This window comes from Tachypleus tridentatus, chromosome 13 (genome assembly GCF_004210375.1).
Source record: "Tachypleus tridentatus isolate NWPU-2018 chromosome 13, ASM421037v1, whole genome shotgun sequence".
In the NCBI taxonomy this organism is placed as follows: Eukaryota; Metazoa; Arthropoda; class Merostomata; order Xiphosura; family Limulidae; genus Tachypleus; species Tachypleus tridentatus.
This window is the reverse complement of record NC_134837.1, coordinates 157173263-157185915: the sequence shown is the minus strand read 5'-3', so window position 1 is coordinate 157185915 and position 12653 is coordinate 157173263. Positions and strand designations below refer to the sequence as shown.

At 32.4% G+C, this 12653-nt stretch overlaps 1 protein-coding gene across 1 annotated transcript in view; it reads left to right on the top strand.

Annotated features, from left to right (window-relative positions):
- The window catches only part of LOC143236343 (hepatocyte growth factor receptor-like), an 81249-nt gene that overhangs the window by 27870 nt on the left and 40726 nt on the right, over positions 1 to 12653 (top strand). Inside the window, exons 3-8 of the mRNA XM_076474617.1 lie at positions 1112 to 1294; positions 7441 to 7581; positions 8699 to 8863; positions 9248 to 9365; positions 9477 to 9615; positions 11749 to 11884. Coding sequence (XP_076330732.1) covers positions 1112 to 1294; positions 7441 to 7581; positions 8699 to 8863; positions 9248 to 9365; positions 9477 to 9615; positions 11749 to 11884 — 882 coding nt within the window. The remainder of the gene's footprint in view (positions 1 to 1111; positions 1295 to 7440; positions 7582 to 8698; positions 8864 to 9247; positions 9366 to 9476; positions 9616 to 11748; positions 11885 to 12653) is intronic.

Sequence of the window (12653 nt, the reverse complement as noted above, 5' to 3'; positions counted from 1 at the left end):
AAACTAACTGTTGATGTACCGAGGAACTTTTGTAAGAGAGATACCAAACTGATATGCATATTATTCGTATGTCAGAGTTTATAATTGTGCATTGCGAAACCCTATTGTGGTTTACTTCAGTCAGCTCACTGGTATTCTAGAACATGTTCACCCAAGAGCCGGGAGCGGCTTATTGGTTAGCATGTCGGACTGTGGATCCAAGGGTGCAATGTTTGCGTCGTGTTAACATAAAAAATAAAAAAAAGGGTAGAGTTGTCAAATAGTTGGTGGTAGGCACTGACCCATATTTGATTATCTCAAAATAAGGAACAACTAGCGCAGATAGCCTTTGTGTAGCTTTGTGCAAATATCTAAACTAACAGTAATGTTCCGTCATTGTTTTATTTATCGTACCAAACAACAAACATTAAACATTTTCATGATTAAGTAACTTTTTCTTTTTTCCATAGATCTTTCTCTTTATCAGTTCAAGAACAAATTACAGTGCGTATAATATATCATGATATCCTTCACCAAATGTTATATATAAATTGTTTTGTAGCTCAGAGTTTTATATAAGAAATACGCAAAAACTATTTGTCTAGTAGCGTATGCATATTTTCTGTCAAGGTTACTAAACTTCACAAAATCAGACGCGGTCGGCCCGGCATGGCCAGGTGGGTTAAGGCGTGCGACTCCTAATCTGAGGGTCGCAGGTTCGCATCCCCGTCGTACCAAACATGCTCGCCTTTTCAACCGTGGGGACGTTACAATATACGGCCAATCCCACTATTCGTTGGTAAAAGAGTAGTCCAAGAGTTGGCGGTGGGTGGTGATGACTAGCTGCGTTCCCTCTAGTCTTACACTGCTAAATTAGGGATGGCTAGCGCAGATAGCCCTCAAGTAGCTTTGCGCGAAATTCAAAACAAACAAACAAACAGACGCGGTTTAGAGGTTAACGTTCCGGGCTGCATGCGTGGCGGTGGTGTGTAATTGTTTTGTTTTCCCTGGTCAGTAGTTTCGTTTGTGTCGCATTTGGCATCGTTCAGGTTGAAAATATTAAATACTAATATCACGAAAAATGTTATAACTCAGTATTCCATATTACTCTTTTTTTTTTTTAACTTTATAGCAGGGCGATCACGTTGATGAAAATTTTTGCGGATCAGGCTGGAATCGTTATATTAAAATAGCAGATAGCTTAAACGGAGACTTTCGAGGACACATGCGTCATCACGTGACCAGCATAACTGTGATGACACAGAATAGAAGAATGGTTACCTGGATAGGTACAGAAGACGGCAATTTGCTTAAGGTAAAACGTTTTGTATTATTATGGGAAATATTAACTTGACTTTAAGTTTTATATAATGAGTTAGATTGCAGTTTTGTATGTGTTTGAAAGGAGTATCAGTATTTTATATAATCGATTACTATTACAAGTTTGGACAGGGTTATCGTTTTTAAGGCGATATATATTCTAACACCGTTAAAAAAGGGTCATACATATTTAAATCAAGTTAAGATTGACCGTATAGTGACAAATATACGACTTTTACGAATATTTCCATACGTATTTGGATATATTAACGGTGTTAAATATATATGATTGTATCAGAAGAAGTATACATAGAGCATGTTGGGCAATACTAAATGTTTTACAAGTCACAGTAATACTTGTGTTTTTTCTTTATTGAATGGTCATCTAGCAGCGGATTTAACTCTCGAGAACGTTATTCTTTACTGACGTCTATATTTTCTCTCACATACAGAAAAGTTTTCAAAACGTATTTAAATTTTATTTGCTAATATCCTTTGCATTCTTGTGCCTGGTGGCACCACTATAGTTGTGCCTAAAATTACAGTTGAAAGTGGTGGATATCTATCGAAACAAACTATTAATTCAATTTTTACAAAATAAAACGGTTTAGTTCTACATTCACGTGTTGTATTGATTACTTAAATTTTATAAAGCTAATTATGTTTAAAAATGTTTTAACATTAATCATTTTCTATTGTGTTCCATGTAACACAAAAGTGTAAGACGAAACTGACGAAATTGATTTTAAAAGCAAAGGAAACAAATGTATGAAGATTAATAAAATTATTGAGATGATGACGTAAGAAAAAGGAAAAAAGAATTTGTAATGAAACAATTAATAGCAATACAAAAAAAGAAAAGAGTTAAGTTAATGTTAATTCCACATAAGTTACTGGTTAAGACTGGCTACAAATTAATTACATCTCCATTACGGTGAAATAAACAACAGATTAAGAGTAATCTAATGTCAAATATTTTGATTTTTCATTTGCTGTCTAAACGGAATATTTGGGGAAAAATATTTTTCCCTAATTTAAGCTATATTTTGTTCTTACTATCTATTTACTTAAATTTAGCTGAGAAAACTGAGGATGCTTAACCCTCCCACAACATTTATCATCATGTGTTGAAACAAATGTGTCTTAAAGCATAATATTACTTTGAAACACGTGTGTTGGTTTTTTTTCATTTGTATAATAAAAAATAAAACGTTAATATAAAGACCATAGCATTTTCAGTGTATGTTGAGTTGACATTAAAACTAGCTGGACACATGTTTTTCCTGAGTTGGAAAACCAACGTTGCACTATTGTTAAACTCACTGGTTGGGTATTCTTGAAGGATATGCTAGGGTTGTATTTGGTAATACTGAATTACTAATACCTTCAGGAAACACCTTCAGTCCTAGTACCCTTACCCTTTCTCCTTCTTTTAACACGTTTATTTCAAGGCTGGATCATTACTTGTTACTATGATAAAATCTATGGAATTCACCTTTTCAATTTAGGAAGTTTTATTCAAAACGTTTTTTTTTCAATTTCATTTCGTTTCGCTCTAAATAAACATGTAAAATGAATATAATATTCGAAATAATGAATTTTTAGTTTATTTAACGCTCTTGAAACTTTGTTCTGAAATCAATAGTAATGTGTTGTTTTTCTCAATAATGAACAATTTAAAACAAACAGTATTGCTTTTTAAAACCAAATTTATGTTTTTATTGAGACCAATGATGTTGTACGTTTTTAATTTCAAATTATACATTTATTTTTGTGAGTAAACAATGGAAGTCCGTATGTTTTAGGAAATTATTTTTAAACATGAGATGTACATGTATATTTGTATATATCGGTATTGTCGTGGAATACATAAGCTTGGTTTTATAGAACTGTTTAAAACCATCGTTTATTACTAGTTAATTTTCGATATTAATAATGTACAGTACTGTGCTATTGTCAAGAGAAAGAAATTTCCCGAAAGTACAATACTGGACTGTTGATGATTGAAAAAGGATGCTATAGACAGATAAATTCAAGTTTGAAATATTTGGTTCTAATCTTAGATTGTGTTCTTAGCGGAAAAGAAGGGGAAAGATAACATGTACCATAAAGCATTTGGAGGCAGTGTGATAGTTTGAGGGGGTTTTTCTGCCTAGGCGACAATAAAAATGTGCATAATAGGTGGAATAATTCACCAGCGCAAGTACCATTTGATATGTTATACCTAGTAATTTGTGCATTATTGAGGATTCTACTACCAAAAAGAAAATGATTCCAAACACTCATCCATCCTATGCAGAAATTACTTAGATAAGAAAGAAGCTTTTGGAGTTATTCAAATTATGCAATGCCCCCCACAGAGCTCCAATCTGAACCTAATTGAGCAGATCTGGGATTTGATAGATAAGAAACTTTCAAAGAAACTTTATGGGGTGTATTAGAGACATTTGGAGTAAAATTTCAATAAACACTTTGATTAAATATATTGCAATAATGTCTGAAAGACTGTCTGTAGTTATTAAAGCAAAAGGGAGCGACACAAAATATTAACTGTTTATTAAACTTGTGCGCTTCTACCGAGTTTCTTGTACTAAATATGAAGATTAATAGAATTCTGACGTTTCATCAGTGACTTACCTTCCATTGTTCTTTGAAAATAGCCTGAAATCTAATTTGTGACTTTATCGTAACACTTTTGCACAGCACTGTATTTTAACGTCTTTCCAGAATAATAAATAATTCAATTTATTTTTTATTTTACCTTATTTCATGAAGAAAACGTTTTATTCCTACCTGACCATGCCTGAGAATATTAGATGCTACTACTAAAGATTATTTTAGATCAAAAACTGTTATTTGTTGTTTAGAACGACCTATCGTTAAATGTTGTTTGTGTTCAAGTACAATTATACCTGTCATTGTTGTTCTTATAAAGTTGCTTTCTTGCACGTGGAACGTAAATATTAATATACACACCGAAAAGAAAACAAAGAACTAGAAAAACATCTGGGTAGTTCTAAAGTATTTCCAAGTATTGATTTTTCAAGTGATGAGATCCCTAAAAATCCATTTTAATTTCATAATTTGATTATTGCACATCATGTTATAAACACTTACACAGGTACATCATAATTTTATATGTACGTTAATTAGGAATTATTTGGTCTATTTGTGACAAAACGGAAATAGACAAGCATAGAAATTCAAACAGTAAGTCGTTTTCATGAGACAGAAGAGATAACAGAGAATTTAAGTAAAATTCAATGGCCATACCATCGAAAGAAACGTATATCGGTTCAATTTGTGTCAAAATTATGTCTGAATTTCACGTCGACATACCTTAAGTTGTATCTTAAAATGACTGGAGGTTGAATATGTAAACAAAATATTTTAATTGTGTTGCCTATTTGCATCATTGTTTATAGATATATTTTAGTGTAAAGAAAAGTGGATCATCTTGCTTGTATTGTTTCATGAACAGAGGTTATTACTTCTTACGATTTTGAAAATTATGTTCGTATTAGAGATCGTAAGTTAGTTGATTAACTTCTTTATGTTTATACCTAGTTCTCTTACACGATGTTAAAGTACAAAAAATATATTTCATCTTGTGTTTTAATCTCGACTTTATTTTTTGGAAATAAAGGAAATTTTTGGAGAAGTAAAAATTACAGTTAAAAGAACCTTTCGTTTGAACCTTTAGTTATTTGGAAACGTGAATTATGGAATTAGTTTTCCTGGCTTTTCGTTTCTCACTATAACGTTTTTATGTGCTAGATATTTGAATATTGATGTATAGGTTTTCTTTAGGTAAAACCCCTTAAATTTACCTATTTCACCTCTGGAAGAAGATCTAACTTCCAAACGCGCTCGGTCTATCAAGTTTCTTCAACTGTTATTTATCAACATTTTAAATTCTTCGTACTTTCTAAGTATTAAGAAATTTTAAACTATAAATGACGACAGAAACGGATTTTTATCGACATTATTAGGCAGATGTAATGAGACTATGGTTGAGTGACTAAACAAACAGGAAAAGTATGATAAAACTAAGGTTACTAAATATAAATAACAAGCTATTGTGTTAAATGAATAAATTAGCTGAGGAGATACACTGGATGGTTGATGCAACTGGATGTATGGAAAACGCCTCTCCTGGTTTTTCATTCGCACGTGTGTTTGTGATGTGTAATTACTCTTAAACAATTGTCCTTTGATACATCTACAAATACACTTGAAACATGACAGGTTAGATTAAATATTCTTTAATAAATAAATATTTATTTATTTTGTTTTGCTACATGCCATCAAGTTGCAGTGTCCTTGTATGAATATTTTTTTTCTATAGCAGTCCAAAGTACGTATGTTCTGAAGTTCTTACTATCCTTGATAACCAGATTACGAGCTAAACTGGTATTAATTAAGAGGTGTTTGTTTGAGAGGAAAGCCATGCTAGGTTATCAATTGTTTCCACCTCGCGAAATCGAACCCCAGATTTGAGCACTATAAGTTCGTAGTTTTACTGCTGTCCCACTGGGAGACAATTGAAATGTTAGTAAAGCTGAAATATCAAGTATGTTGTGTAGGTCAGGAAAATCTGAAATTTTCACTTAAAAGTAAGGGGGAAGTTAGAATGTGACGACCCTGCAATACAAGAAACAAAAAAATGTAAATGTAAAATGATGTAGGAACGTAATGCTAAAAATAATGCAAACAAGAATATAGGGATGATACAATTGTACATCGATCATTCCTACATGACTTTTAATATTGAAATTTAATGTTACACTGTATAATTAATGAGTACAAAATGGTTATGTAGTCGGTCAATTGAACCGACCTCGTAGCCAGAGTTTGTAATAATTTAGACATATTTTGATTTATCTTGTTTTTCCTTGTACGTAAGTCCTAACCTCTTAATCACACTGCACTGATGCCAACTGTGACATAACCATTATAGTATGATAAACCAACTGTATACTAACAGTGAAGAATATAAAGTTCCAACTGCAGTAATATTATAGTCAAATATACATTCTGAGTGAAACGTTAAATTCTAATATTGAAAGTCATGTAGGGACGATCTATTATAGCTGTAACACCCTACATTTTTTATATCATTTAATATAAAAAGTTATTTGTTTTATGATTTTTTCCCTGACTGAAACTTAGTGTACTCTATAATTGTATGTAATAAAAATTAATATAATGTGTTTTAATTTTTTATTCCTTCAAACATAATAGAGGGGTGGCTTACTAAAGACAAAGATTGTATAGTTTAAGAAGCATCAGGAATCCACTACATGTTACAGTCTTTCAATGTTCATCTATTCTTGGTTGATAATTACTGTCTTACCAATTACTTAAACGTTTTAAAGTAACACCATATTTCTGTAAAAAACAACAACTAATTTCAAGGGAGTAATGGTAACATCGTTTAGACTAGAATTATGATTTAAAAGAAACAACTACTAGTTATTACAACTAAACGATGATATTATGCACTGTCCAGAAACACGTAGAGTGGATTTAAGCTTAAACTAAGGTTAATGACAAACTATCTGTAGTGTTATCTCGATTAAAATAACAAGAAGAAAAATGAAAAGTTTGGTTGGTTGGTCACTTTCTGGTTTGATCATTTTTTAAAACAAAACTCGTTGTTACTGTTGATTTTTTAACGTACGTTTTTGAATTATGACTATTAAGTATCTTGACCATCCCTACATATAGAGTCAACCGGCTCTATGGAAAACCAAGTAACTTAACGTTACCTTAATTTTTTAGAACATGGTTAACGGAACTCACTCCAAAGGAAAGTAGTTTTATTTGAAACTTATATAACAATATATACGAAATGCTTTATCAGTTCTATATAATCTTAAAATTGTTATTTTATTTTGAAAGCTGTTAATGTATTTAAACTATTGATAACTTATATGTGATAAAACGTAGGATTTATTTTAGAACAAAGCAAAATCGGTGAATCAAATCTCGGATTCTATCGTTGTTAGTCCGTAAACGTACAGATGTCCCACTGGAGGATAGAACTTAGGGGCTTATAAAGACACACACGCACATATAAGTACATTATATGTGTATGTATATATATATTACATATATATTTTTTTTTTCTCTTTTCAGCTTGTATATAATTCTGATAAAACAAACGAAATTTTACTGAAGGTAAACATTGCTGCTCCTAACTCCACTGATCGATCAGTACGACCATCAACTGCCTTTGACCCGTCAGGAAATAATCTATATGCTATTAGTGGAAACCAGGTGTGTGTCATTGTCCAATTGAAAAATAACGTCACAGTATTTTTATTTCACATTTTTCGCTCGTACCCTGAATTGTGTTATGGGTTGATTTTTTATATTGATATTTTTTGTTTAATAAAAAAATGTTTTCATTATGTGAAAAAAAGAATTTTTGAATCTAAAACAGCGGTTCTCAAAGTTTAGGTAACCTGATGACCTTTTCACCTAGTAACCTTTTAATTTAAAATTTGTTCGTAGACCCACAAAAATATCAAAGTTTATGTTTTGAAAAAATATATATTTCGTGCATATTAAAACCTTTTTAAAAGATAAAGGCTTCTAATTTATATTAATTTAATTTTACGAAGGATACATATTATTCTGCAAGTCATATTTAAAAAACAAATATTTCGGACATGACTCGTAAGAGAAATGTTGATCTAGAATATATATGGTTAAGAACGATATTTATATCCATAACTACTTAACTTTGACAACGCGAAAAAAAAACATTTTTGATAACATAAAAAATTTTACTCAATTACCAAAAAGAAAAACATATTGTGCTTCCGTCTAAAAAATCCGATTGTTGCAGGTTCGAATCCACGTTACATCAAACGTGCTCGCTCTTTTAGTCGTGGGGGCCCTATAATGTGAAAGTCAATCCCACTATTCGTTGGTAAAAAGAGTACCCCAGGAGTTGGCAGTGGGTGGTGATGACTAGTTGCCTTTCCTACAGTCTTTCTTTGCTAAATTATGCATGTCTAATGCAGATAGCCCTTGTGTAGCATTGCGCGAAATTCAAAACAAACAAACAAAATTCTTACCAAAATGTAAAAAAAAAAAAAAATGTATATATTTTTCGGATCTAATATTTCAAGAAAAAATATATTTATTATTTATTTAAAAACCTTTGTATTCAAGCAGTCTAAGTTTATTAAATACTTGACGTTTCTTGAGTTCTACAGAAAGTGTTTTCTCTTTAGTGCTTGATTTCAGTGCATTTTAAGTTCAGGTACGAAATGGACATAAATATGAAAACAGCTAGTTATCAAATTCGAAACTATAAAAGATTTAAATTAAAACCATTTTGTTTTCTAATTTTACTATTACTAAAATATCATGCTTATATTTATAGATAGTGAAGATTCCAGTTAGTTCCTGTATGTTTTATGAGGACTGCCATTCTTGTCTTACAAAGCCAGACCCACTGCAGTGTGGTTGGTGTGGAACACATTGTTCTGTTAGAGAAGATTGTAATGCTAACTTTTCAGCGATGACTTGCCCACCATCAGTTAACAAGGTGAACACATAATTTTTTTTTATTGACACGAGTAATCCTTTAGTGTACAAACATTATATTTCGCTTAACAATTATTGTAATGGGTTAAAATGAAACTAATGTATTAATGTAAATAATGACAAAGAGGATGGTAGTTTTAACACTGTGGTTTAATGCACATTTGAACATGAATTTCTCGTATAAAAAACTTCCAGAAGCTATTCTAAAAAGTGCACAAGAGCATGAACGAGAGCGCTTGGTTCTGTAAAAACTGGTGACAGTGCAGAACGCTCTAATTAACGTAAGTCAAACAGAAGATAGTGTATAACGCTGTAACATACAACGTAAAACTGGTGACAACACACAATACTGTTACGCACGTTTGTGATACTGATAATAATGAAGAGCCCTTTTCCGAATGATATTCAAGGATATGACTACGCACGTAAAATTTGTGATAATGCAGAACACCAACATACTTGTATAAAACCGGTGACTATGGAAAGCACTGTTACGTATCTATGTAAGACTATAAAAAGAGCGCTGGTGATAATACAGGACACTATTGGGTACGTATTCAGTAAATATTAAGAGAACAAGGGCTATTTTATCTACATATTTGGAATTTTTTCAGTTTTTCCACTAAATGGATCAATAGAAGGCGGTACTCTCATCACCATTGAAGGAAATAATTTTGGTTCAACTCCTAATGAAAACATTAGTGTGAGAGTTGCTGGTGAAATATGCGACATTCAGGTACATACAATAAATAGGTAAGTTTAGTGAATGTTTCTTATTTGTACTTGGTATTTATCCTTTCATTTCGTAATCATATGTGTCCAAGTTTAAACGTTCGTTTAAAAAAAAAAATTGATTAAGGCCACATTTTATTAGTTGTCACTTCATTATTAAAGCCACATTTTGTTAGCTGTTACATCATTATTAAGACTAACCCGAGCTCAGCATGGCCAGGTGGTTAAGGCATTCGACTCGCAACCTGCGGGTCGCGGGTTCCAATCGCCGTCACACCAACATGTTCGCCTATAAGCCGTGGGGGTGTTATTATGTCACGGTCAATCCCACTATTCGTTGGTAAAAAAGTAGTCTAAGAGTTGACAGTGGATGGGGATGACTAGCTGCCTTCCCTCTAGTCTTACACTGCTAAGCTAGGGACAGCTAGCGCAGATAGTCTTCATGCAGCTTTACGTCAAATTAAACAAACAAAATAAGAGTAACCCTCAGTTAAGGCCACGTTTGGTTATTTGTTTACTTCATTATTAAAGCAACTATGATGAGACAAAGTTTCAACATTGTTTACTAGTAGACCCAGTTTGTAGCTTTGATTATTGGTAATTCTGTGTTGTTATTGAACAATATTATTGTCATAATGCGCGTAAAGTATCATGCAGTTTGTACTGTACGTTTGATATTATACTCTTGGTATTAAAGAAAATATTAAGAGAAGAACTGAAACAATATTTCTTAAGTAAAACGTTTCAAATGTTCTATATGCGACAGCGCTATAATCACACTTAGTGTACTGATAAGTATATTTGAATGTTTTGGTTATTTTAATAGTATAGAAATCACATTTAATCATATGATACATTTCCATCATTCAAATACATGGGTCCCCGGTGGGTGTAGCGGTAAGGTTATGGACTGGACAGAGCAAATGTAGCCAATTTTGCTGTTTTTCACTAAAGTAATAACAACTAAATACACAGCTGCCATTAAAATGCGTAATAAAGTTTTCCTAAAATTTAGGCCCCCACGTTGCCCAGCAATAAGTTTTTAAGTTTATATCGTTACAAATTTAGGTTTGGATACTTACAGTGGATAGAGTACAGATAGTATTTTCTGTAGCTTTGTTCATAAGAACAGGTATTAAATATAAACTTTTTTCAACATAATTTGTTGTAAATATTAAGCAAAACCCTCATGGGATAAAGAATCACTGAAACATTGAATGAACCGAAAGTATAATTGTTTTTGTTTGTTTTTTTAATTTCGCGCAAAGCTACACGAGGGCTATCTGCGTTAGCTGTCCCTAGCTTAGTAGTGTAAGACTAGAGGAAAGGCAGCTAGTCATCACCACCCTCTCTTGGGCTACTCTGTTACAAACAGTTAGTGGAATTAAGCATCACATTACAACGCTTCCACGGCTGAAAGGGCAAGCATGTTTTGTATGACGAGGATTCGAACCCGCGAACCTCGGATTACGAGTCGAGTGCCTTAATCGCTTGGCCATCCATGCCGGGACAAATAAATGTCCATATTTCTAAATAGTTCAGGTTACTTTTACGCATGAGACGTTACATTATTATATTTGAAAGGCATTAAATTTGTCCATGTCCATTCTTCTCAGGATAAAGGACTCAAGTGTAGATAGATATCTATGGATTGAACGTGATTATTTGTCTTTTGTTTATCGTGGATCACATTTAATGTTCTCCTGGAAGTGGAATGCAAAATGAAGAATTATCAAATGTATAACGTTAACGCAATGCAATTTTGAATTGCTCATAGTTGGAGTGAGGGGGAAGCTGTTAACTTATTCCCCCCTTTTAGGATTCAATATGTGTGGAAGAGGTGCGAGTGCATGGTTCAATAATCAAACACAAAATGGATTACAATCAGCAAATAATTTTGGAATAGGCACTGACTGATTTTGAATTTGTAAATATAGGGGGGCTACTTAACTTTTAGTCTCAAGCCTTGAAACACTGTGAGTAACATTCTAAAATACCAGTCTTAATTAAACGAATATATTCATTATCAGACGAGTAAGAAAATATTTTGTCATTGTGGCCATGAAGTCTAAAACATTTTTTCATAACGCATCAAGTGTTATTAAATTTTTTATTACTTTATTATATGAAATGTAACGAAACCTAACAATCCAGGTTGCATTGTAAAACCAAAAGAATTCAGAAAGAAAAGACAGGACCAATCGAGATTACGGTGTTGGACTTATCATGGAATTCTGTGCACTATGATATTAGAGGAACAACCACTTCCACAAGTGATTACAGCTACAAGGTTAGTCATAAGATTGTAAGTTTTTAAGCAATCAGTTGCAGATATTGTGCTTAAAACTTCAGACAAATTTGTAGCGTCAACAGTACATTTGTTTTAATTATTCATTTATTAATGTCGTATTGGAACTAGGTTACAACACCAGAATTCGCAGCATCATAATCTTGTCATACGTAAAACTATACAACATTATAATTCTAAGCTACATATCTATATAGATTTTAACAAGAGACTTTTTGAGTCTGTAACAAATTAACTGTATCCGGGGTTTTTGAATGCAAAAAGTTTAAAGGTGACTTTCTTGTGAAATATCATTTTGTTTTCCGAAGGAAGTTTCTGTAATATTTTTTGAAATTTTTTTCCATACTACTACAATGGTTTTTCATTTCCAATAATAAACATGCCTCGAGTGAAAAAGCAAACACTGTGTCTCATTGTTGTATCTACATAATTCAAGACAATGCAAGAAGACGATAGTCGTCGCACTGTTTAACTTGCCAAATGAAGCTTGGTGCACATGTGTGCCCATGAGATTTTAAAACGATGTTGGATTGGATCTTTTTTAAGGAATTTTTACCAATTCAGACTCCTGTGGTGTGTCCACGTCTCAATGTTAGACCTTATTTTCATATCTGTTTATTTTGCAATAAAAAATCACTACGAATCACACGGAATTTCTTTTGTACCTTTCCCACACTTTTGTTTTAAGGAGAAACCATTTCCAAGCTTGTTATAATTTCTTTTTTTAAGGAGAAACCATTTCCAAGCTTGT